Source organism: Pongo pygmaeus, chromosome 9 (assembly GCF_028885625.2).
Source record: "Pongo pygmaeus isolate AG05252 chromosome 9, NHGRI_mPonPyg2-v2.0_pri, whole genome shotgun sequence".
NCBI lineage: Eukaryota > Metazoa > Chordata > Mammalia > Primates > Hominidae > Pongo > Pongo pygmaeus.
In genome coordinates, this window is record NC_072382.2 from 79219884 (window position 1) to 79246863 (window position 26980).

At 42.6% G+C, this 26980-nt stretch overlaps 1 protein-coding gene across 4 annotated transcripts in view; it reads right to left on the minus strand.

Moving 5' to 3' along the window:
* The window catches only part of GAB2 (GRB2 associated binding protein 2), a 206124-nt gene that overhangs the window by 51386 nt on the left and 127758 nt on the right, over nt 1-26980 (minus strand). For all 4 annotated transcript variants that reach the window (XM_054437868.2, XM_063672117.1, XM_063672116.1 and 1 more), the window contains exon 2: nt 14990-15290. In XM_054437868.2, the coding sequence (XP_054293843.1) occupies nt 14990-15290 (301 nt within the window). The remainder of the gene's footprint in view (nt 1-14989; nt 15291-26980) is intronic.

A 26980-nucleotide genomic window follows, 5' to 3' on the forward strand; every position in this document is an offset into this window, starting at 1 on the left:
GTATACCATCTCTTTTGAGCTTTTCTTCATTTTTTTGTTTTTCATTGTACTTTATACCATGTTAAAGTACATGTTATATGTTTCAGTATACAGAATTTCAGGTATCTCACACTTTGTCACCTATAAGATGAGAATGTTTTTAAAGCTTTCTGTTCTCCCCAACAGTGAATTTCTCAAAATGAAAATATCTGGAAATAAGTCAGAATTTTTAAAAAGAATTTTGTGTAACTATTTACAAAGTTATAACCAAATACTGTAACTAAAACATTCAGCCAGGCATGGTGGCTCACGCCTATAATCTCAGCATTTTGGGAGGCTGAGGCAGGTGGATAACCTGAGGTAGGAGTTTGAGACCACGCTGACCAACATGGTGAAACCCCATCTCTACTAAAAATACAAAAATTTGCCGGGTGTGGTGGCGCATGCTTGTAATCCCAGCTACTTGAGAGGCTGAGGTGAGAGGATCACTTGAACCTGAGAGGTGGAGGCTGCAGTGAGCCAAGATTACACCACTGCACTCCAGCCTGGGTGACAGAGAGAGACTCCGTCTCAAAAAAAAAAAAAAAAAAAAATCATGTGGATATTTAATGGGCAGCTACTCTGTGGCTACTAATGTGGTGATCTAAAGAGGAATAGGACGCGTCCTTACCCTTGTCTCCCATGCATTTCCTCCCCCAATCCCAATCCCAAACTGTGCTCCAGCCTCAATAAACTGTCTCCAGTTCTCTAGGCCTTGGGGCACTTAAAATAGCAGCCCAGGGACAAAAGAAGACAAACTTGAATTTACTGAGAAAATCCCATATTGACCAGGATTACCCAGAGTTGATTAAAACTTACATTTCTATCACTGGCCAGATGGGGGCTTGATGTTGAAACCAAATTCAGAATTAAAAAATTATATATTTTCACACTTGAGCTTAACCCCCAATTTTTTATCTGGTAGTTATATCTTGGCACGGAGCCAGGCATGGTTCAGTTAAAAGCAGGTAAATCTTGCTGAAAACTGAGAGGCCCAGAACCTCTTAGAAGTAGACATACAGGAGGAAGAGAGAGTCACTAAGAAGAGTTCCAAGGCTGGTTTGGCAGAGAGAACAAAAACTGGAGAACATAACAAGGCTCAGGAGTGCACTGAAAGCAGGTCCATGTCTTATGCTCTTCTCTAACCCTTGTCCCTAGAAGAGGAACTGGCAAAAGCAGGTTCTCAGTGGTAAGGGCACTGAATACGTGAACAGAGAAACAGAAACTGAGGTATCACTAGAAATGTGAGCAGTAGAATCCAAGAGGAGGAAGAAGCATATTCTGGGAAAAGAGAAGCAGATTTTTTTCAGTAATGCAGGCAGAGAGACCACATGCAACTCAGAAGCCTTCCAGTGGGCAGGCGGGCTCCAGCCACCGGTCTGAGGTGTGGTAAGACTCTGGTCTATAAGAGGGGGCTACATAAAAGCAGGACAGGGTCCACTCCTGGGTGGGATCTGAGACTACAGGCAGGTTATCAGGGCAAAGATTGAGACACTGGAAAATTAGCCAAGATCCCAGGGCTAACCGTAGCTAGCACACCAGAGCAGGGCTAGTAACAAAAGATCCCACAGCACTGGCTTTATGCTGGGATGCAGGGGGCCTGGACTTAATGGTAGAATTCAGAGGCCCCTGGCCATGAGTACAGAAGCAGAAGCTGGCAACCAGGTAGTCCTGACACACATATCACCTCTAGATCACTATTTCCCAGACTCTTCCATTTTGTGGACAGGTGAAAACACTGCCTCTTTGTTTATGCACTTGTGCACTTTTAGAAATGGACACATGGGGCTGCCAATTTTTAATAATGTCAAATATGGAAAACTACCATTTACTAAGACTGTCACTTCACACACACGAGAACACTTTAACATACATGCACAAAGAGAATCTCTGAATAGGCCAGGTGCGGTGGCTCACACCTGTAATCCCAGCACTTTGGGAGGCCGAGGTGGGTAGATCACGAGGTCAGGAGATCGAGACCATCGTGGCTAATACAGTGAAACCCCGTCGCTACTAAAAATACAAAAAATTAGCCAGGTGCAGTGGCGGGCACTTGTAGTCCCAGCTACTTGGGAGGCTGAGGCAGAAGAATGGCGTGAACCCGGGAGGCAGAGTTTGCAGTGAGCCAAGAACGCACCACCGCACTCCAGCCTGGGCGACAGAGCGAGACTCTGTCTTTAAAAAAAAAAAAAAAAAAAAAAAAGAGTCTCTGAATAAAGGGAAGTCTTAAAATCTGATTACATTTAGTTTTATGAAAATGGATTGTATCTTCCTCATGTTTTCATATTTTTGTGGACTGATGAAAATTTCTGTAGCTCAGCCCTGCAGGCCCCTGTTTTGAAACATCTGCTGCGGACCAGTATCCTCACATTGTGTGCCAGCCTTCCCAGGCAACCGGTGGGGAGAAGGAAGGGTGGGCAGTTGAGTGCAGCTTGTATCACTTGACCCTCTCCTCTGCTATACTCAAAGTGGCTCCCTCTCAATTGTTTCATAAATTATTCTGTTTCATGTGAGATTTGGTTAAAAAGCAATGCTTTAAAAAAGATTTGGAAATCACTCCTAGTTTACTGTTGAAGAAACTAAGATAAATCGTAACAAAGCTGAAATTTAAAACCAGGACTCTGTTTCCCAGCCCAGATCCTAGAGAGAGAAGACTGTATCTACTGATTTTGTAGAGTTCTGAATCCTACGTAGAGCTACACATAACCGGATGTTTAATCGTAATCAAGATCTTCAGAGGTCCAAGGTGACCTTACCACTAAATACAAAGTTCTAATTCTACCTCTAGCCCAATATTAGAGTTAGACTGGGCTTTGGAATCCAGTCAGGGACCAATTCAACAATCATTTATTATCCTTTTTTAATAGGGATAATCAGAAGCACTCAAAGAACCAAAAAAGTAGGGGGGATCTTATGAGATGTTTGGGAGCCATTCAAAGATTCTGGCGCTGCGGAGTTGGGACGAGATGCTCCCAAGTCTAACAGTCTTTGGGTTTTGGCAGGTAACACTAGACTATCTATGCTGGCTGGCTGGGGTGGTGAGGGGGAGTGTCTGGTATTTAAAAAAAAAAAATAAAAAGGCAGAAATAAGGATTAAGACTTAGAACGAAGAGAATAGGGTCAGGTTTCTCCCTGTCTCCTTTTCCTCCTTCAGAGGATTTGGACTTCCCTGAAGTTGGTCAAGGTTGGAGTTTGTTCTAGGACAACACAGAAATATTTGTGAGGATTTTATGAAGCTCATGTCTGAACTCACGGCCTGTTCTGTGGATGACTAGAACCAGCTGTAAATGAAAAATGACAAGCAAGAGATTGAGGAGGAAGGCCTGATATTTCAGGGTTATTTAAAATAACCTTTTTTTCTTTTTCTTTTTTTTTTTTTAAGGAATTAGAATTTCAGATCTGGCTGGAAACTGGTCTGGATATTTATTTTCCTCATTGTCTCAGTGGAAAAAAAGGGCGGGTGATTCAGACAGCAGCCTCCGCCTCTGGGCTGGAGCCTGGGTCAGTCTCCACTCTGTTCTTTCTTCCTTAAGAGAGGAGTCTCAGCCTGGGGAGAAGATGCATATTACCGCCCACATTTGCTTTTGGCTTCCAACAAGGGTTCCCCGGAGGAGTTGGTCTGATTTCAGTTAATAAAACAAAACCCAAAAGGTCAGGGAGGGAATGAGGGAGGAAAAAGCCCTCCCAGGGATGAGAAGAAAGAGTGAGGTCTCTGAGCAAGGCTTCTCCCTGGCTCTCTCTCTCTCTTTTCATGGTGGGGGAAGGACCAAGGTCATCAGAATGAATCTGAATGGACTACTTGGCTCTACCACAGTTCTCCCTGCTGTAAAAAATCCAGCTTGAATAAGAGGTCCTGACTTTTAAGGCAGCAGTCATTCTCTCTGGAAAGAGCTGTTTGAAGACCCCAGTAACATTCCTCACTGGATGCTGAAGACCTCCCCAAAAGCATTCCTATGGGTATCGTTTGACTCCAGGTGGGACCCAGGACTTAAAATAATTTGAGTGTCGACTTACTCGGGAAACTTAAGGATTACTAGAAGTTTAAATATTTACAAAATATTTAAAGGGGACAGTCTCACTAAAATTTTAGTAGAGAAAAGGTGGGGAAGAGATAAAGAAGAGTTGGTCAGAACTTTGGGAATTCTTTATTCCATAAGATTAGACATGTGACTACTGTGAAATTCCTGCCAAGGAGTTCGAGAAGGTAAAAAACTAAAATAGTAGAGAAGATACAGTGGAGGCTTTGGTCTGATTTCAAAATCTCCAAGAGTTACAAAATGGGGCTCTGGTGAGCTAAATTGCCTGAGCTGTAACTCATAGTAGCTTGTAGGTTCCTCTAAGAAGGATCATGTTATCTTGCTAGTTTAGCCATCAGAGGTTAATATCAATGTACAGATAGCACTGAGCACTTTGGAAGGCCAAGGCGGGTGGATCACGAGGTCAGGAGATCAATATTCATCCTGGCCAACATGGTGAAACCCTGTTTCTACTAAAAATACAAAAATTATCCGGGCATGGTGGTGTGTGCTTGTAATTCCCAGCTACTCAGGAGGCCGAGGCAGGAGAATCGCTTGAACCCGGGAAGTGGAGGTTGCAGTGAGCTGAGATCGCGCCACTGCACTCCAGCCTGGGCAACAGAGCGAGACTCTGTCTTTAAAAAAAAAAAAAAAAAAAGAATAATCAGTTCTCAGTGATTTATAAACCTCTTGCTCCTCCTCTTCCTTCTTGCTGGCCGTTTTGTGACTTAGAAGCAGCCATGGTAAACAGCTCTGTGACAATGGGTTGGGAAAAGTGAGGAGTCAGAGGACACAGACATAGACGGGAGTCAAAAGCCTTGGATTCTGGGCCCTGCCACTCTGCTTTCTGGCATCATCACTTAGTGCCTTTAAGCCTTAGTTTCCTTGCTTTTGCGATAGGAATGATATTATCAGCCCCTACCTATCTCACTTTGTTTCCTCATGCTTAAATGAGACTGCTTAAGTGTTATGTAGACTATATAAAGTTCTGTAAAAACACCAGATATTTAAATTATATTCTGTTCATCTTGTCCTACAGACATAAAAATCATCACTACTATTGCTACGACCACTACAAGGAAAAAGTGCAGTGAGCAGCTGCTGTTCACAATGTGTACCTGTACTTTCTCCAAGCTTTACCTGTGCAACCTCCCAACAACGCTGTGAGGAGCATCATCTCCATTTTACAGATGATAAAACCTCCAAGAAGGAAAGTTATTTATTCAACATCAGTAAGGCAAATAAGTAGCAAGGTTGAGACTCAAGTGCAGCTAGCTGCCTTTCGGAGTCCCTGTGATAGTGGCTGTGCAGGCCCTAGAATAGCTACTGAATAAATGGAGGAGGGAGGGGATAAAAGGAAAAGAGAAGTCCTCAGCTTTGAGAATTCAAAAGGGGTGATGGCCTTTCTAACAGGGGTTGACTCCTGAGCACATGAATAATTCATCAAAGCTCTCTACTGAGAGACGGCTCTTTTTGTGTGTAGTACATCTGGTCAGGGATAGCTGCCCACAACTGAGCCACAAATGTGAGGACTTGGATCCGCCTGCCTGTAAACACAGCTCAGAGCAGCTCTCTGCTTCCTTACTCTGAGGACTGACAGCTATTTTGATTCCAAGAGGCAGGTGAGGTTCTTTCATTTGTACACACAAAATAAGCAAAAATAAATCCCACATATATGATATAGAATCTTGATATGTGTTCTTGAAACTGCTTTTCCTTCTAGAACATCATTCCTCGTTTCCTTTTGGAACGAGTTCTCTATCAAGAGATTGTTTCCTCCAACCTTATGTTGATTTCAAACTCACTTTCACTCCTGGTCTGGTCTTGAGCCTGCAGGTTTTATCCTAGACATTTTTGGTTGGAATATGTGAAGATTGGAAGGTGGCAGTAGAAATAAGAATCTGGAGGTGGCAAGAAGGATGAAAAAACAGACAGTCTCCATCTGCCACAAACCTCTTCTAGCTGAAAGTAAACACGTAAGTTTTTATATGAGTCCTATCACAACTCTTTAAAAAAAAAGTAGTCAGGCACATGGTTCATACTTGTAATCCCAGCACTTTGGGAGGCCAAGGCAGGTGGATCACTTGAGCCCAGGAGTTTAAGACAAGCCTAGGTGATATGGTTTGGCTGTGTCCCCACCCAAATCTCATCTTGAATTCCCATGTGTTGTGGGAGGGATCCGGTGGGAGGTAATTGAATCATGGAGGCAGGTCTTTCCTGTGCTTTTCTCATGATAGTGAATAAGTCTCTTGAGATCTGATGGTTTTAAAAAGAGAAGTTCCCCTGCACAAGCTCTCTCTCGGCCTGCCTTGGCCTCCCAAAGTGCTGGGATTACAAGTATGAACAAGTAAGACATGATTTGCTCCTCCTTGCCTTCTGCCATCATTGTGAGGCCTCCCCAGCCACATGGAACTGCAACTCCATTACGTCTCTCTCTCTCTCTCTTTTTTTTTTTTGTAAATTGCCCAGTCTTGGGTATGTCTTTATCAGCAGTGTGAAAATGGACTAATACAGAAAATTCGTACCAGTAGAATGGGGTACTGCTGAAAAGGTAACTGAAAATATGGAAGTGACTGGAACTGGGTAACAGGCAGGGGTTGGAACAGTTTGGGGGGCTCAGAAGAAGACAGGAAAATGTGGGAAAGTTTGGAACTTCCTAGAGACTTGTGAATGGCTTTGACAAAAATGATGATGCGACATGGACAATAAAGTCCAGGCTGAGGTGGTCTCAGATGGAGATGAGGAACTTGTTGGAAACTGGAGCAAAGGTGACTCTTGTTATATTTTAGCAAACAGACTGGAAAGATTTTACCCCTGCCATAGAGATTTGTGGAACTTTGAACTTGAGAGAGATGATTCAGGGCATCTGGGAGAATAAATTTCTAAGAAGCAAAGCATTTAAGAGGTGACTTGGGTGCTGTTAAAGGCATTCAGTTTTATAAGGGAAGCAGAACAAAACAGTTTGGAAAATCTGCAGCCTGACAATGCAATAGAAAAGAAAATTCCATTTTCTGAGGAGAAATTCAAGCTGGCTGCAGAAATTTGCATAAGTAAGGAAGAGACGAATGTTAATCCCCAAGACAATGTGGAAAATGTCTCCAGGCCATGTCGGAGGTCTTCACAGCAGCACTTCCCATTACAGGCCCAGAGGCCTAGGAGGAAAAAATGGTTTTGTGGGCCGGGCCCAGGGTCCCTCTGCTGTGTGCAGCCTGGGGACTTGGTGCCCTGTGTCCCAGCCACTTCAGCCGTGACTAAAATGGGCCAAGGTACAGCTTGGGCTGTTGCTTCAGAGGGTGGAAGCCCCAAGCCTTAGCAGCTTCCATGTGTTGAGCCTGCAGGTGCACAGAAGTCAGGAATTGAGGTTTAGGAACCTCCGCCTAGATTTCAGAGGTTGTATGGAAGTCTGGATGTCCACGCAGAAGTTTGTTGCAGGTGTGGGGCCCTCATGGAAAACCTCTGCCAGGGCAGTGCAGAAGGGAAATGTGGGGTCAGAGCCCCCACACAGAGTCCCTTCTGGGGCACTGCCTAGTGGAGCTGTGACAGAAGGGCCACCATCCTCCAGACCCCAGAATGGTAGATCCGCTGATAGCTTGCACTGTGTGCCTGGAAAAGCTGCAGACATTCAACGCTAGCCCATGGAATCAGCCAAAAGAGAGGCCACACCATGCAAAGCTATAGGAGTGGAGCACCCAAGGCCGTGGGAGCCTGCCTCTTGCATCAGTGTGACCTGAATGTGAAACAGAGAGTCAAAGTAGATCATTTTGGAGCTTTAAGATTTGACTGCCCCACCGGATTCTGGACTTACATGGGGCCTGTAGCCCCTTTGTTTTGGCCAATTTCTCCCATTTAGAATGGCTGTATTTACCCAATGCTTGTATCCCCATTGTATCTAGGAAATAACTAACTTGCTTTTGATTTTACAGGCTCATAGGCGGAAGGCCTTGCCTTGGATGAGACTTTGGACTGTGGACTTTTGAGTTGATGCTGTAATGAGTTAAGACTTTGGGGGACTGTTCGGAAGGCATGATTGGTTTTAAAATGTGAGGACATGAGATTTGAGAGGGACAGGGGCGGAATGACATGGTTTGGCTGTGTCCCCACCCAAATCTCATCTTGGATTCCCACATGTTGTTGGAAGGACCTGCTGGGAGGTAAGTAAATCATGGGGCAGGCCTTTCCTAGGTGGTTCTCATGATATCTGATGGTTTTAAAAAGAGGAGTTCCCCTGTAAGAGCTCTCTCTCTTGGCCTGCTGCCACTGATGTAAGACATGACTTGCTCCTCCTTGCTTTCTGCCATGATTATGAGGCCTCCCCAGCCATGTCGAACTGTAGGTCCATTAAACATTTTTTTTTTTTTTTTTTGTAAATTTCCCAGTCTCAGGTATGTTTTTATCAGCAGTATGAAAATGGACTAATACACTGGGCAATATAGTGAGACCCTGTCTCTAAAAAAATTAAAAAATTTAAATTTACAGGTGTGTAGTGGTACACACCTGTAGTCCCAGTTACTTGGAGGCTGAGGCGGGAGGATCACTTGAGACTGGGAGGCCATGATTGTGCCACTGCACTCCAGCCTGGGCACAGACAGAGAGGCAAATGAGAAAGACAGACAGACAGAAAGGAGGACAGATGAACAGATGGAAGGAAAGAAAGAAAGGCAGATACTCCCTCTTTCCTTGAAAGAGACTCCACATATGATGAAGCCTTTATAGGAGCAAACCAGGGGGCAGGGACACTGGATTGAACAACTCCAGGGGATACCCCTACAGAGAAAACAATGTGAATAGTCCTTTGGGAAATGTGCAACTTGAGGTGCTGCCAGTGGGTTCTATGTCTGTCTGGATGCATCCATGGAGAAGCGGAAGCATGGGGTGAGAACAGAAAGTATTTTATCCCTATTTTATAAAAGGAAGTTGAGACTTTATTAAGTGACCTGCTCATGTAATCACAGAGTGGTGATTTGAACTCAGACATCCTTGTCCCCAGTGTACAGACTAACCAATAGAGCCTGATGACTGGATTAAAGCCCTTGAAATTACAAAATTAGGAATATTCCAGACCAAAGACTTTGACAATATGGGTAAGGAGAGAGAACCTCAGCCTGCCATGGGAACCCCTGGGGGGTGCTTCCAGTACAATGCGTAGTGTCCAAAGGGGCAAAAATATCCAGGCCTGTTTCTGGCAGATGCTTATATTCCAGGAGAACAGGGACAAAAACACAGCACATTATAATGCAAAGTCAGGCCTGTGTTAGACTAGAATCCCAACTCTCCCATCTTCTAGCTGTGTGACCTTGGGTCAAATCGTTGCTGTTTCAAAGGATTACTGTGACTTTTTAGTGGGAATTTATGTAAAGTCTCAACTTTCACAGAAGAGATGCTCAATACATAGCTGCGATTATTTCTTTCTGTGGCCACCAAGGGTTAGGTGCACTTCACCTAAGGCAGGTGCTGACATGAAGACTCAGGTGACTGGATTGTTCTCAACAGGCTCCAGTAAAAGAAAAGCAGTGTTGCATTAAGGAAGAGTTTCAGAGGCTGATAAGAGTTGGGTAGCCCTTCTGAACCCAGCCAAGGATGGGGAGTGGGTAGATGGAGAAGATTTTTAGCCCTGGGGAGTTATAAAAGTGCTAGGCAGGGAAGAAAAAGTACTCAATTTCATCATTTGAAAAATGGAAATAAAGGTGATAAAGTGATTAAATGAAATAGGCTACTAAGCAAAAGAAAGTAGTCAAATGTTAACTTCCTGTTTCTCCTCAGATCTCAATTCTCAGTTAAAAAAACAAACACTGAATGAATTATTAAATTTTAATTTTTTACCCGAAGGTCTTACAGATATAATCCAGTTTTACGAGAGCCACTAAATTAAAACATAACCCATCATATGACTGAATCTTTTAACATACCAGATTCTCCTCTGAGAAAGAAGAATTGTTTTCAACAGAAGGATCTCACAAATAACCTTAAACCTCTATCACAGACGATATTCTTGCTCTGATAATTAAAACACTAGATATCTAATAAAATAATTCCTTTAAAAAGACTTAAGAAAATATATAGATAGATGTATATGTGTATATACATATTTGTGTGTGTGTATATATATTAAAACACACACAGATATATATATATGTGTGTGTTTTATTCATATATATGAATGAATATATTTCCGGCCGGGCGTGATAGCTCACGCCTGTAATCCCAGCACTTTGGGAGGCCGAGGTGGGTGGATCATTTGAGGTCAGGAGCTTGACACCAGCCTGGACAACAGGGTGAAACCCTGTCTCTATTAAAAATACAAAAATTAGCCAGGCATGGTGTTGCCTGTCTATAATCCCAGCTACTTGGGAGGCTGGGGCAGGAGAATCGCTTGAACCTGAGAGGTGGAAGTTGTAGTAAGCCAAGATCGTGCCACTGCACTCCAGCCTGGATGATAGCGCACGACTCCGTCTCAAAAAAAAAAAGAAGAAAAGAATATATTTCCTAGCCAGGTGCCGTGGTACATGCCCATAGTCCCAGCTACTTGGGAGGCTGAGGTGGGAACGCTGCTTGAGCCCAGGAGTTCGAGGCTGCAGTGAGCTGTGATTATGCCACTATACCCCAGCCTGGGTGACAGGGCTCACAAGGCCCTGCCTCTTAAAAAATACAGCTCACTGCAGTCTTGAACTCCTGGGCTCAAGCGATCTTCCTGTCTTAGCCTCCCAAGTAGCTGGGATTACAGGCTAGGAAATATATTATTTAATAAGGCCACTGACAAAATACTCAATTATTTGTCACCCTCTAATACTCTCCTTAGGGAGGCCTAAGCTGGTGGTGTATGTGTTGCTAATCTTGGTGATTCCTGTTACAGCATGACTCTGTGACTATCTGGTTGCATGCCTGTCCCTTCCTCTAGGCTATGATGTCTGAGCACTCAGACTGTACTGTTCATCTTTGTAGCCTCATTGGTTATGACAGGAACTTGCATAAAATGAATGTCCCATAAGGTTTGCTGAATGAATAATGTGTGAATGAACAAATGAACCTTGCTACCAAAGAAAGCAAGCCCAGATAATGTAGTTTCCACATTTTCATTGTACTGAAGTCCTACACAGTAAAAGGATTCAGACAATATCTTTTAAATATATGATTTGTATTTCTTTATTTTATTTATTTATTTATTTTTGAGATGAAGTCTCTGTCGCCCAGGCTGCAGTGCAGTGGGGCTGCAGTGCAGTGGCACAATCTCGGCTCACTGCAAGCTCCACCTCCCGGGTTCATGCCATTCTCCTGCATCAGCCTCCCAAGTAGCTAGGACTACAGGTGCCCACCACCACGCCCGGCTGGTATTTTTTGTATTTTTAGTAGAGACGGGGTTTCACCATGTTAGCCAGGATGGTCTCGATCTCCTAACCTTGTGATCTGCCCACCTCGGCCTCCCAAAGTGCTGAGATTATAGGCATGAGCCACCACACCCGGCCTAAATATGTGATTAAGAAATATATCTGCACTGAGTAATTTTTGCCACATCTCAAGAATATGTTTTCTTGATGAGAACACCTCTAATCCCACAAGAAAATAATTCAATTAAAAGCCATTTGGTTTTTGGTTACATTTTCCCCTCATCATACGTATTTCTTAAAAAGCTGAGATACTTCTTGGACCCATTTCTCACATTGTTAGAGGAGGTAGCTAGGCAGACATGAGCAGGGCAGGAGAGGCTCCTGCCCCCATCCCACCAGGAATGTCAGGCAACCATCAGGTGAGAGTCAGGCGGTTAAACTCTCTAAAATAACAACTGGTTGCAGCTGGTGCTGGGGAAAGACGGTCTCCCAATCGATAGAAAACACCTGAAACTGGTGATCAGCAGCTTTCTGATAAGATCTCAGGAGATAGGCAAGTGGGCTCAAGCACGCACACTGTGAGGCAAAATGGTAGAGTTTAACTGGTATTTGGCCTTCCTCTAGGAACACTTGACTCGTAAAAGAACGCCTCAAGTGGGCATGTGTACAGCTTTAGTAAACACACTGTGCATGCAGCCCCTCCTAAGTGCTGGCAGACCACTGCACGGGCAGATAGCCCTCTCCAAGGGAAGAATCAGGAGAGAAGGGACATAACCCCCTGGAAGCACGCCAATATATAAAACTCCAGATCAAAGGTCAAACAGTGCACTGAAATCTCTCAAGTTGCCCGCTTGGCCCTCTTCCAAGTGTTCTTTACTTCCTTTTGTTCCTGCTCTAATACTTTTTAATAAACTTCCACCCCTCTTCTAAAACATGCCTCTGTGTCTCACTCTGCCTTATGCCCTTTGACCGAATTCTTTCTTCTGAGGAGGCAAGAACTGAGGTTGCTGCAGACCCAGATAGATTTGCCACTGCTAACAACATTTATGAAAGCTTTGAGACTGGTGTGTTTGTGAAGTTTTTTTTTCCCCTGCCTTTTTTTTTTTTTTTTTTTTTTGAGACGGAGTTTTGCTGATGTTGCCCAGGCTAGAATGCAATGGCATGGTCTCGGCTCACCACAACCTCTGCCTCCCGGGTTCAAGCGATTCTCCTGCCTCAGCCTCCCAAGTAGCTGGGATTACAGGTGCCCACCACCATGCCTGGTTAATTTTTGTATTTTTAGTAGAGACGGGGTTTCACCATGTTGGCCAGGCTGGTCTTGAACTCCTGATCTTAGGTGATCCACCTGCGTCGACCTCCCAAAGTGTTGGGATTACAGGCATAAGTCACCATGCCCAGTCTGCTTTTTTTTAGTTTTTTGTTTTTTTGTTTTTTGAGACAGGGTCTCCCTCTGTCACCCAGGCTGGAGTGCAGTGGTGCGATCTCGTCTCTCTGCAACCTCTGCCTCCTGAGTTCAAGCAATTCTCTCGCTTCTGCCTCCTGAGTAGCTGGGAATACAGGTGCACGTCACCACAGCCTAATTTTTGTATTTTTAGTAGAGACCGGGTTTCACCATATTGGTCAGGATGGTCCCGAACTCCAGGCCTCAGGTGATCTGCCTGCCTCAGCCTCCCAAAGTGCTGGGATTACAGGCGTAAAACACCGTGCCCAGCTCCCTGGCCTTTTAATTCATTTCTTATTCCCCACCCCCAACTTTTTTTGTTTTTTTTTTTGGACACAGGGTCTCGTTCTGTCATCCAGGTTGGAGTGCAGTGGCACGATCACAGCTCACTGCAACCTTGAATTCCTGGCATCAACCAATCCTCCTACCTCAGCTTCCCTAGTAGATGGGATTACAGGCATGCTACCATGCCCAGCTAATTTTTATTTTTTATCGAAATAAAAATGTTACAGTGAACCATGATGGTGTCACTGCACTCTAGTCTCGCTATGTTGCCCCGGCTGGGGCCCCTTTCCCTCCCCCACTTTTTTTCACTGAACATTCATTGCTCTTCATCAGGAATAAAATAAAGGAAAAAAACAAAAACAATCTCCATGAAACCTATAAATGACAACGATTTGGGGAAAACAGGAAATTCCACTCAGGAAGCAAGAAGATTATACCAAAGAACTTAATAAATAGGGGCTCATTATCCTTCCCCAAGGAAGATAAAAATCACAGAATTCCTAGGTTAGGACATCTAGTTCAGGAATGACTGGCTACATAATTTGCAGAGCCCAGTGTAAAATGAAAACGCAGAACTTCCTGTTAAAAAAATTATGAAGAACTTCAAGATAGTAATAGTGGAGTGTTAAACCAAGTGGAAGGCCTTCTAAGGATGGGGCTCTTTGTGACTCCACAGTTCACATGTCCATGAAGCTGGTCCTATGTCTAGGGGCTCCCTAACCTGGCTGGTCCTCAGAATCACCTGAGGAACTTTTTTTTAAAGAATGAGACATAATTTACACACCATAAATTTCAGCATTTTAAAGTGTAAAATACAGTGGTTTTTAGTATACTCATGAAAGCATACAAATATCATCACTATCTAATTCCAGAACATTTTTACCACTCCAAAAAGAAACTCTATACTCATAAGCAGTCGCTTCTCACACCGTCACTCTCAGTTACCACCAATGTACTTTCTGTCTCTGTGGATTTGCCTACTCTGAACCTTCATACATACGGAATCATAAAAAGATGGTTCTGTCTTCTTTCACTTAACGTATGTTTTCAGTACTTCATATCATTTTATGGCTTAGTAATATATATGTATATACCATATTTGATTTATTGATGGATATTCGGGTTGTTTCCACTTTTTGGCTATTATGAATAATACTGCTGTGAACATTCTTGTACAAGTGTTTGTGGGAACATGTTTTGGGAATATGCCTAGGAGTAGAATTGCTGGGTCAATTCTACTGCCCCAGAAAAAACTCTGCTCTTCAACCATCCCAGAGAGTTCGAGATGAGCCTAAACAAATGTTAAGGAGCATTTCTACAATTTAACACTCATTTCAAAAAGGTGAGCTACTCTTTTGTGAAGATTATCAAAACCCAAACATAAATCACTGTTTCCTCCTTTTATCTGTCCCTCCCAAGTAAACATAAATGAACACTGAATCGTCAATAATCATCACAAAGAACCCGCACAAACAAGGGTCAAGTGTGACTGTGCAGGATGGCCTGAAATGGGCCAGGACAGACAGAGATGAAGCAGAGAAGGGACCAAGGTGAGACCTTCCCTATGGGATGGTTGACAGGTAATGGGACACAGAGTGCTGGACAGCACAGGGAAGAGAGAAACCGGGAGGGATGAAGAACGGCAGTGGTGTTGAGGCACCTAAGGAAACACCACAAATACCTTTAGCTTTATCACAACCCCAACACTTTTTTTTGGTTTCCTGTTAGAGCATAATTAGGGGCCAGGTGTCCATCTAATAGTTGGCCAACCCCTTCACACTCTTTACCCTTTATTTATGAACCCTCTTCCAACAGGAAACCTTAGCTAGAGCCTGCTCTCAATGCTCCAGGAATCCAAGGGCCTCACCTCAACCCCCTATGAGAAAGATCTGTGTGTGTTCTCATACCTGTGCTCTCCTCAGCCTGATTGAAGCCACAGATCTGGCAGATGCTCTGGACCCACTTATTCATGTCCTCTTCTGTCTCAGCCACCAGGTAAAAGGTGCGTTCGCTGGTCTTGATGTCAAACACAAAACTATCCTGCAGCTCCTTCTTGTTAAAGGTCAGGCCTGCATCTACCTGCTCACAGAAGTTCAGGTTGATGATCCGCAGAGGCTTCTTGGAGTGATCGTTCTTGTAGTATTCCAGAACATCTGGGTCACCGCTCATCCGGCCACTCCGCAGGATAAACCAGCGTTTCTTCCAGGCCTAAATCACATCAGGAAGAAGGAAGAAGAGGGGGAAGAAGTCATTAGTTATTTCAAAGCTTTTTTCTTTCAGAGACAGGTCTTGCCCTGTTTCCCAGGCTAGAGTGCAGTGGCACAATCAAAGCTCACTGCAATCTTGAACTCCTGGGCTCAAGCGATCCTCCCACCTCAGCCTCCCGGGTGGCTGGGACTACAGACGCACATCACCACGCCCAGCTAATTAAAACATTTTTTTGTAGAGACAAGGTCTTGCTATGTTGCCTAGGCCGGTCTCAAGAGATCCTCCCAACTCAGCCTCCTAAAGCGCTGGGATTATAAGTATGAGCCACTGTGCCTGACCTTAATGCATTTTTTTTTTTTTTTTTGAGATGGAGTTTCACTCTTGTTGCCCAGGCTGGAGTGCAACGGCATGATCTTGGCTCACCGCAACCTCTGCCTCCAGGGTTCAAGTGATTCTCCTGCCTCAGCCTCCCGAGTAGCTAGGATTACAGGCATGTGCCACCACACCTGGCTAATTTTGTGTTTTTAGTAGAGACAGGGTTTCTCCACATTGGTCAGGCGGGTCTTGAACTCCCGACCTCAGGTGATCCGCCTGCCTCGGCCTCCCAAAAGTGCTGGGATTACAGGCATGAACCACCACGCCCGGACAACCTTAAAGCTTTTAATAGGTCCTCAGATATCATAGGTTAAAGACGGGGACTGTGGGACCTGCAGGTGCCACATACCTGTCCCCTTTTCAGATTTCCCAAGTTTCAAAAATGAAGGATTATTTTAGAATGCATGTTTGTGCAGCATCTCACTATGTAAACAGGGTCTTATCACTATAAAGTAAGATGTGGCATTCCCACTGTTTAGATCAGGAAGTTAGATCGATGACACTTTAGAGCAACTATTTCTTTAGGCTAGAATACAGATCCAAACTCATAGCATTTTTAGGCAAGGGAGAACTTGCAAAGACATAATCAGTTTATCCATGGGGACCCCCACTAAGACAGGGTGAGTTGAAGTAACAATGTTACACACAGTAAGTAGCAGAAAAACAAGTTTTCTAACTTTTTAGTATAATCTGCTTTTAACCAAAACATGATGCCTTAGAAGAATCAAAGAGAAACTGCTCTAAAAACATGTAATCTCAGGATTATATTTCCTGTCTTGTTCATTGGTGTTTCCTTAATACTTATGATAATGCCTTGTACCTTACTAAGCTTTCAACATGTATTACTGAATGAGTAAACTCCTTATACCATTCCATACCATAGAATTGAAAATGTGATTACATATTCTCTCAAGTTGTCTTCTATATTCCATCTCTTCAACAAGACTGAGTAATCTGTAAGCAGACATTGCACAAAGACTACATATAACAGAAATCTGGGTTCAGTCTATGCTTTACCATTGACTTGCTGTGTGAATTTTTTTTTTTTTTTTTGAGATGGAGTTTCGCTCTGTCGCCCAGGCTGGAGCGCAATGGCATGATCTTGGCTCACTGCAACCTCTGCCTCCTGGGTTCAAGCGATTTATCCTGCCTCAGCCTACAGAGTAGCTGAGATTACAGGTGCCCACCACCACACTCGGCTAATTTTTGTATTTTTAGTAGAGACAGGGCTTCACCATGTTGGCCAGGCTAGTCTCAAACTCCTGATCTCAGGTGATCCACCTGCCTCAGCCTCCCAAAGTGCTGGGATTACAAGTGTGAGCCACTGCGTACGCCCGGCACTGTGTGATTTTTGATTAAGTCATTTACCTCTTTGAATCCTGCCTCATCTATATAATGAAAATCACTACCACCACCACCATCTGCCCTACCTACCTCATAGGGTTATTATGCAAATGAGCCCAAAGCACTTTGTATACACCCTGAAGCAGTACAAATGTCAAGGATTTGATTATCACAATTCTTTAGACCCCATGGGATCTACACTCCATTAATTCTACCATCTTTTCACTCTCACCATCCCTGTCCTCTTTTCTTTCCTTATCCAACTCTGTTTCTGCGATCCATTATCATAATCATTTCCTTGCTTCTTCCTCCATTCCTCTTACTTACCCAGCAAACCCCAGCTAAGTCTAATGCTCTGCCAACTCTATCTGTTCCCACTTGGCTGTACATAGATGGAGAAAATCATATGACCATGCTGACTGGTCTCACTTTTACTTCAAGTGGCCCCTTTTACTTCATGTTGCCCAACAACCCTACTATATTTACCTAGTCAATGATTTTCTCCTGTTCTTTGGCAACAATCTCTTACCTTCTCTCTTTAAACCTCCAATGCCTCCACTGTTTTATATCTTATTTCATGAGAAAACATAAACAATCAAAAGAAAATTTACACATGTTCCATGACTACATTTACCATCCTGCCTGCACCTGTAGCTGTAAGCTCTGTTACTAGGGAGCATAGATAGTCCATCCAATGAAGGCCAACCTTTTTCCATTTGTGCACAAGGACATCACTTCAACAATTCTCCCCTTCTTCAGAATCGTTGCATTTTTCCTCCTGACTAGGATGATTCCCATCAAGACATCAATGTTTCCTATCTCAGAAGAAAAAATTAAAAGCTTGACTTGATCCCACAATTCTTCACTAACTATGGCCCAGTTTTTCTACTTCTCTTTATAGTTACACTTCAAAGAGTATTCTATACTAGTAATCTTTGTTTCCTCCCCTCCTATTTGAAGACACTCTAATCAGGCTATCCCCCATCCCCCCACCACCCCAACTGCACCACTGAAATAGCTCATCAAAGATGTCAAAGACTTCAGTGCTGATAAATCAACTCATGGGCCTTGATCTCTCTTGATGTCTCTCCAACATCCGACAACAGTTTATTATTCCATTGTCCTTGAAACACTTTCTTCACCTGGCTTCAGCATGCACTCTCAACTCTCCTTCTATCTACCGGGCCTCTCTCTTTCAATCTCCAGTGCTGGTTCCTCTTCATCTCCCTGACCTCCAAACAGCAGAATGCCCCAATGCTCAGTTCTGAGATTCTTTTTTTTTTTTTTTTCCCTACACCCACTCTCTAGGTCATTTTACTCAGTTTCACAGCTTTAAAAAACCATCGAATTGCTGTGATCCCCAAATTTGTATCTCTAGCCCTAGAGTTGTATATCCAACTCCTCACTAGTAGGTATCTCAACATTAATGTGTTCAAAACTGAGGTCCTGATATCTCCCAAATCTGTTCTTCCTGCACTCTCTCCCATCTCAGTTATCAGCACCTTCGGCCTTCCAGCTGTCAGACCAAAAATCTAGATATCATAGTTGACTCCTTTCATACTCTACATCTAACCCGAAAGCAAATCCTGTCAGTTCAGACAGTTCAGAATATATCAACAATGAGCTTGCTTCTCCTCACCTCCACTGTTGCTCACCTGGTCTAGTCCACCATTTTGTAGTCTTCCTGCTTCCACCCTTTCATCCTGCAGTCTCATCCTCAACCACAAAGTAAGAAAGCAGGAAGTAAATCAGAAGATGCCACTTCTCCGCTCACAATCTGCAATGGTTGTTCATCTCACTCAGAGTAAAGCCAAAGTCCCAACAATGGCCTACAGGCCTGATGGGACTGAGCCTCATCCCACCCCTCACCTCAGCTCCTGCTGCCCTCTGCCTTGCCTATTCTGCTCTGGCCACGTGGCCTTACACAGTGCCAGGCATGCTCCTGCCTCACGGTCTTTAGTCTAGTTGTTTCCTGGCCCTGGAACACTCCTCCCCCAGATATTTCCATTGCTAAATCTTTTTTTCTAGTCCTTATTCAAATGTCACATTACTGGACAGGCTATTCCTGGTCCCTGATGCTCCCACTCTCTTTCCCCCCTTACCCTGCTTTACTGGTCTCACAAAGCATGTATACCCCCAAAAGATACCAATTTTTATGACTTTTCCACACCCACCTCCAGAAAGTAAACTCCTTCAGGACAAGGATTGGTTCTTTTTATTCCATGATGCATCCTTGGTGTTTAGAGTATCGCCTGGCACATAGCTAGTAATCTATATCTCTCTCTCTCTCTCTATATATATATATTATATATTACATATTTATTATATATTTATTATATATTATATATAATATATTTATTATATATTATATATAAATGAATCATTTTCTTGCATGAAATCCTTCTAGTATCTAGCAGGTCAAAGGAGACATAACTGGTGCCCAATAAGCCTTAGATTGAAATGAAAATTGAGGTATAGCCAGATAGGATGGAGCTGAGAAAAATAAAAATAAGTACTATTTATTTATAGTCATTTAAAATCTTGACCAGGTCACTGCTTTCAGAATTATGCGTGTACTTCTGTGTGCTGCAGGTTCACACATAGACACATAGTGTGTAGGCACCAAGGTGCATTTTAAAAAGATCTGTTTCTAGTTCAGCTGGCATTTCAGTTGATGTGTCCCCATTAGTCTTGTCTCTGTGGAAAGAGCTGTCCCCAAATCTCTGGTGTGCAGGTGCAAGCACAAACAACACAGACACCCTCATGAACAAGAAAACCATGTTTGCTACAGATAATATCAGAGCCTGTCAGGTTTTGCTTCCAAGTAAGTGGTGTAGGCTGATAAATGGCTGCCTACAAAATACTGATATATTTATGACAGAGTCAGCAAGGCTGTCTAGTCTAGTCCCAAATTCACACATCCCTCTTCCACCACAACACCTCTCCACTTTCACGTTTTATTTATTTATATATTTTTTAGAGTGCCCAGGCTGGTGTGCAGTGGCGTCATCTCATTCACTGCAACCTTCGCCTCCCAGGTTCAGGCAATTCTCCTGCCTCCGCCTCTCTTCAGTAAATGGGATTACAGGCATGTGCCACTATGCCCAGCTATATTTGTATTTTTAGTAGAGAAGGGGTTTCACCATGTTGGTCAGGCTGGTATTGAACTCCTAACCTTAATTGATCTGCCCACCTCAGCCTCCCAAAGTGCTGGGATTACAGGCATGAGCCACGGCATGGGGCCCCGTGTTTTTAAAAAGCCAAACAATTCAGAACCAAGTACAAACAACTCTAAGTGTCTGGCCTCAGTGACAACTTCCCTGATCCATTCATCTGAAATGGACCTCTATTTCCTCGGAATCTTCATAATGTTTTTTATGTTCTTTTCAAGGCATGTTAGTTTTTACAACAATCATGAGTGTTTTTGTACTTGTCTCTTCCCAACTAGGACATGAACAAAATTCTTTATTGCCAAACCTTTCTTGCCTCTGTCACCTCAATTATGTTTCCTTCCTCCATTGCTCTTTCCCTCCTTTGTTTCCTTACATCCAACAAATATTTATTCAGTGCTTACTATGCTCTAGGCATTATTCTAATGCTGAGGATACAGCATGAATTCCTGGTCTTACAGAATTTACAGGAGCACTAAAAATTACCTATTATTCTCCAAATAGTAAGTCATGTAATTTCACGACTTTATGTCATTGCACAAGCTATGGCTTCTGCCTAGAAAGGCTTTCATCTTACCTCATTCATCTGGAGAATTTCTATGTTCTCTCAGTGCCAGCACAAATGTCACTTCTCCTGGAAGGCCTTTATTGACTCCTCCAGGTAGAGCTGGAGGTACTTCTGCTTGTGTTCCCTTACTAACCTGTGCTTACCCCACGCTGGCATTTCTTTCCCCGGGTTTGACATTTCTACTCCCTGCTTTGGCATTTCCAATGCTTATATGTCTTTTTCCCCTTTAAGTTCTAAGCATCCTGAGATTAAGGTCCAATGTGGCCAAAAACTACATGGCAGAGTGCTTAACACATATGGGAGCTCAGGGAAGATCTGCTGATTTTTTTTCATTCCATGAATATGTTAATTTGTTCAAATTAATAAAACTTAAAATATACGTAAGCTTTCACAGTAGGAAGTAGAAAAGAAGGACAGCAAGAGGATTACAGAAAAAATAAGATAAAGATGTGTAATAGATTCTCTATGGTGTGAGTTATTTGGCACCTTGTTCCCTTCATTCTGATAAGTGCAGCATCCATGTAATAAATATTTATAAGGGGGGTCTGGGAGCTTCACCTGAAAAGTATCCCGTGATACAAAAATGAAAAATTGCTGTTGGATTACTGATACATAATGCAAGGAGAATATGGGATATGAGTCCTGAATATGCTATTAAAGAGAAAGCTTTTTCGGGACTGTTCTAATGTCTATATAAAATCTCATACAAAAATTAACTCAAAATGGATTATGGACTTACACATAAAATACAAATAGAATTCAGCAATCTATAAAAACGCATGACCAAACGGAATTTATTCTAAGGAGGTAAGGCTGATTCCATATTTGAAATCAGTCATCTACCATATTAATAGGCTAAAGAAAAATCACATGATCATATCTTTCAATGCAAAAAATATTTGATAAAATTAAACACTCATTCTTGATAAAAACTCTCAGAAAAATAGGAACAGAGGGGAGCTTCTTCAACTTGATAAAGAGCAGCAACAAAAGACCAATATCAAATGCTATACTTAGTTTTTTTTTTGGTTGTTTGTTGAGGCAGGGTCTCACTCTGTCACTCAAGCTGGAATGCAGAGGCATGAACATGGCTCACGGCAGCCTCAACCTCCTGGGCTCAAGTGAATCTCCCACCTCAGCCTCCTGAGTGGCTGAGATCACAGGTGCATGCCACTATGCCTGGCTAATTTCTAAATTTTTGTAGAGATGGGGGTCTCACTATTTTTCCCAGGCTGTTCTTAAACTCCTGGGCTCAAGTAATCTTCCTGCCTTGGCCTCCCAAAATGCTGGGGTTACAAGTGTGAACCAGTAAACCTGGCCTATACTTAGATTTGAGAGACTGAATCCTCTTTCCTAAGATCAGGAATAAGGCAAGGACATTTGCTCTTATCACTTTTTTTTTTTTTTTTTTTTTTTTTTTGAGACAGAGTCTCACTCTGTTGCTCAGGGTGGAATGTAGTGGCACAATCTTGGCTCACTGCAAGCTCCGCTTCCTGGGTTCAAGTGATTCTTGTGTCTCAGCCTCCCAAGTAGCTGGGATTACAGGTGTGCACTGCCATATCTGGCTAATTTTTGTATTTTTATTAGAAATGGGGTTTTACCATGTTGGCCAGGCTGGTCTTGAACTCTTGGCCTCAAGTGATCCACCTGCCTTGGCCTCCCAAAGTGCTGGGATTACAGGTGTGAGCCACCGTGCCCAGCCACTGTTATCACTCTTATTCAACGTATTGCTGGAAGTTCTAGTCAAGGTGATAAAGCAAAAAACATATATAAAAGGTATACCAATTGGAAAGGAAGAAAAAAAAATGGTCCTTGTTTGCAGAGGACAAGATTATCTATATAGAAAAATTGTGGCTGGGCGCGGTGGCTCACGCCTGTAATCCTAGTACTTTAGGAGGCCAAGGCGGGTGGATTGCTTGAGGTCAGGAGTTCAAGACCAGCCTGGCCAAAATGGTGAAATCCCATCTCTACTAAAATACAGAAATTAGCTGGGCATGGTGGTGGGCACCTGCAATCCAAGCTACTAGGGAGGCTGAGGCAGGAAAATTGCTTGAGCCCAGGAGGCGGAGGTTTCAGTGAGCTGAGATGGTGCCACTGCACTCCAGCCTGGACAACAGAGTGAGACTCCATCTCAAAAAAAAAAAAAAAAAAAAAAAAGAAGAAGAAGAAAGAAAAAGAAAAAACAAAAAATCTACAAAAAAACCCAACAAAACTCTCAGGACTAATAAGTGAGTTCAGCAAGGTCACAGGATACAAGATAATCACACAAAAATCAATTTACTTCTAACTAGCAATGAATACGCAGGCATATAAAATAAAAATACAATGCCATTTATAATTGTTCTTAAAAATTGAAAAGCTATAAATCTAAAAAAATCCCTGTGCAGGGCATGTATGCTGAAAGCTATACAAAGCTAATGAAAGAAATCAAAGGAGACTTAAATAAATGAAGAGACATACCATATTCATGGATTGGACAACTCAACTTGGTACATCTCCCCAAACTGACATACAGATTTAACACAATTCCCATCAAAATCCCAGCAAGAATGTCTGTAGATGTACATAAGATTGTTCTAAAATGTATATGAAAAGGCAAAGGAAGCACAATAGCTAAAATAATTCTGAAAAATAAAATGGGAAGAATCAGTCTGCCAGATTTTAAAATTTATTATATAGCTACAACAATCAAGACTGTGTAGCACTGGCAAAGAGACAGACAGAAAAATGGAATAGATCAATTCTTGGCAGTTTGGCTAAGATCAAATGAAGAACAATGGATTAGAACAGAAAACCCAGAAACAGACCCTCACAATATGCCCAACTGATTTTTGACAAACATGTAAAAGCAATTCAGTGAAGAAAACAGCTAGTTGTCGTGGTTCGTGCCTGTAATCCCAGCACTTTGGGAGGCCAAGGTAGGTGGATCACTTGAGGCCAGGAGTTCGAGATCGGCCTGGCCAACATGGCAAAACCCTGTCTCTACTAAAAATGTTAATACGAAAAAGAAAAGAAAAGGCCTTTTCAAAAAATGGTGCCGTAGCAATCAAGCATCCATAGGGTAGAAAAGATCTCAATCTAAGTCTCACATCTTATAGAAAAACTAACTTAGAATGAATCATGGACTTAAATGTAAAATGTAAAACTATAAAATGTTTAGAAAAAAAGGTGAAAATCTTTGGGATCTAGGGTACATTTCATGAGAAATCAACAAGCTCCTTGCATAGAATTCAGTAAAAACAAACACAAAATGTGTTGAGTGCTTTGACAGATAAAGAAAAGAGGCAAGGCCCAAAAATACTCCTTTGAAGTAACTTACAATATTTACAAAGTTTCAGGAAGTTAAGACATTAATATATATCCCTAAAACTAGAAGATTTTTTTGTAAGCACCATAAAAAGAGACATAATACGCGAGTAGACCACTGAAGCAGGGAATCAAACTTTCAGAGTTAGGAGAGAGAAAGAAAACATGTATGAGAGAGAAGGAGCAATGAAGACAAACAATGAGAAAGGTAGGGTTTGATATGCGGTTTTGGAAAGGAAGAACAGGACTTTTTTTTTTTGTTTTTTTGTTTTTTTGTTTTTTATACAGCATACAGTATGACCAATGACCAAGGCCTGGGCATGGGAACAGATAAAATAGATTCAGAGAATATGGCACAGTCTTCTCAATACGGAAAAGATGGAGGAAAGGAAGAGTTTGGAGGTCCTGAAAAGCCTTGAATGCCACCCTAAGAAGTTTCATCTTTCCTTTATTTGTAACGGGGAGCCACTGAAGAGTATAGATCAGCAGAGAAATGTTAACCAATGCTGTGCTCTTATCTGGCAGAGTCAGGAAGACAAACCAGAAAAATAACAAATAAGAGACAAGAAAACGATTAAGAAGCTGTTGCGATAGTCTACAATGGTGAGAGAAGATGGCAATCTAAATTAGGGTAGTAATAATGCAGACAAAAGACAATGAAAGTCACTTTACTTAACAGTGGGGCTTAAAGAAGTATATGGATAGAGTCTACTGCCAAGAAAGTTGGAAAAAAGAATTTGTGTCTAGGATCAAGGGTATGCCACTCCCATCTCTGATGAAATAGAAGTGACTGTTTTCCTTCTGTCAGAAAACAAACCATTTCACAACCATCAAGACCACAGACACAAAGTGTGGGTACATATGACCTGGAAGTTGCATCACTCCTAGCTGTTGAACAGACAGTACATGCCACATGAACCTGTCTCTATCCTTTGGGTTAGATCTCAAGGTCTTCAAGCATGTAGAATGAGGCTATAACTTCCTCTTATTGCTCTTCGCGCCCAAAAAACCTAGGTGGGCCACAATTTAGCTTTGCAAGAGTGTTATGCTCCCTTCTGGTGACAATGAAGGCACGTGAAAGTTTATCACACCAGGATTCTGCAAGATTCTGCCTGGGGTCATGATCATAGTTTTGTTCTAAGATATAAAGGGCTGCCAATATGTGGAAGAGCAATCTGATTTATTTTTAGTTACTCAACATACTCAAGTTGAACAAGTACCAGCAGGAGCAGTCTACGGAAAACCAAATTTTGTTTTTTTCAGAAAGTAAGAACTTTCTAAGTGAGTGGTCCAAAGGAGGTCTCTTGGAAACTGGAGAATACTCAACATTGGAGATTTTGAAGAACGAGGCAAGGTGAGGGATCAGTAAACTTTGTTAAGGATGTTAGCAAATATTTTGGGTTTTACAGGTCATATTTTCTCTGTCATAACTACTTAGTTCTATAGTGGCATGACAGCAACCACACACAATTCATAAGCAAACAGGCATTGGCTGTGTTCCAATAAAACTGCTTAGAAAAAGAAGTGGTGGGCAGGATTTGTTTGTTGACTCCTGGCCTAAACAAAGGGTTGGGGGGTTGGGGAGTGTGACAGTAGAAGGGCTCAAAGAGTAGATCAAAGAGTAGATCAAGGCTGGGCGCGGTGGCTCACGCCTGTAATCCCAGCACTTTGAGAGGCCGAGGCAGGCAGATCACGAGGTCAGGAGATTGAGACCATCTTGGCTAATACGGTGAAACCGTCTCTACTAAAACGACAAAAAAAAAAAAAAAAAAATTAGCCAGGCATGACAGGCATGGTGGCGGGCGCCTGTAGTCCCAGCTACTCGGGAGGCTGAGGCAGAAGAATGGCTTGAACTTGGGAGGCAGAGCTTACAGTGAGCTGAGATCGCACCACTGCACTCCAGCCTGGGCGACAGAGCGAGACTCCGTCTCAAAAAAAAAAAAAAAAAAAAGAGTAGATCAATAGATGGACAAGAGACTACCTAAGGTCTCTTTTTCCCTACCTTGAGAGACTTACTTTTTTCTTTTTCTTTTTCTTTTTTTTTTTGACAGGGTCTCCCTCTGTTGCCCAGACTGGAGTGCAGTGGCGCAAACATGGCTCACTGTAGCCTCGACCTCCTGGGCTCAAGCAATCCTCCTACCTCAGCCTCCCATTTAGCTGTGATCACAGGATGTGCCACCATACCCAGTTAATTTTTTTTTTTTTTTTTTTTTAGAGATGGGGTCTCACTATGCTGGCTAGGCTAATATCAAATTCATAGGCTCAAGTAATTCTCCCACCTCAGCATCCCAAAGTGCTGGGATTACAAATGAGCCACTGTACCCAGCCCCTTATGTATTTTTTAACTAAGAAAACATGATATGGTAACACCTCATTTAATCAGATTACTCAGATTCTTAGAACAAAGGGATGTGTTCTTCTGAATAACCACATCTCCACCTGGGAGCTTCACTAATGGGTGTGTGGGGGGTGTGTGTGTGTGTGAGAAAGAGAGAGAGAGAGAGAGACAGTCAGTCTATATTATTGGTGAATTTTTTAAAAATAAGGCAAAGAGCTTTTTGAAGATACAACTATTATGTTCTTAATATACCTGCCTAACAGGTTTAAATTATTGGTATCACCCAGTAACCTCAGTTAGATTCAGATTAACCATAAACCTCACTTCATAGGATTCTCTAGGTTTATTGGCAGTTTTTGGTTTTATCCTCTTCAGAAAGCGGGAAGTTAAAAGGACACGCCTATTCCTAGGAGTTTCGCAAAAGCCTCTTCCAAGTAACGTCTTGCCCCTTCTACAACTTTAGCCACAAGGCACGTGAGATTTGGTATCAGAAAAGATTATTTGAGACCCTGAGAAGTCCTTAGTCATCAAAGAAGAGTTCTGTTATCTTTGGTATACCAAAGTCAGGGCAGAAGATAGCAGATTCTGG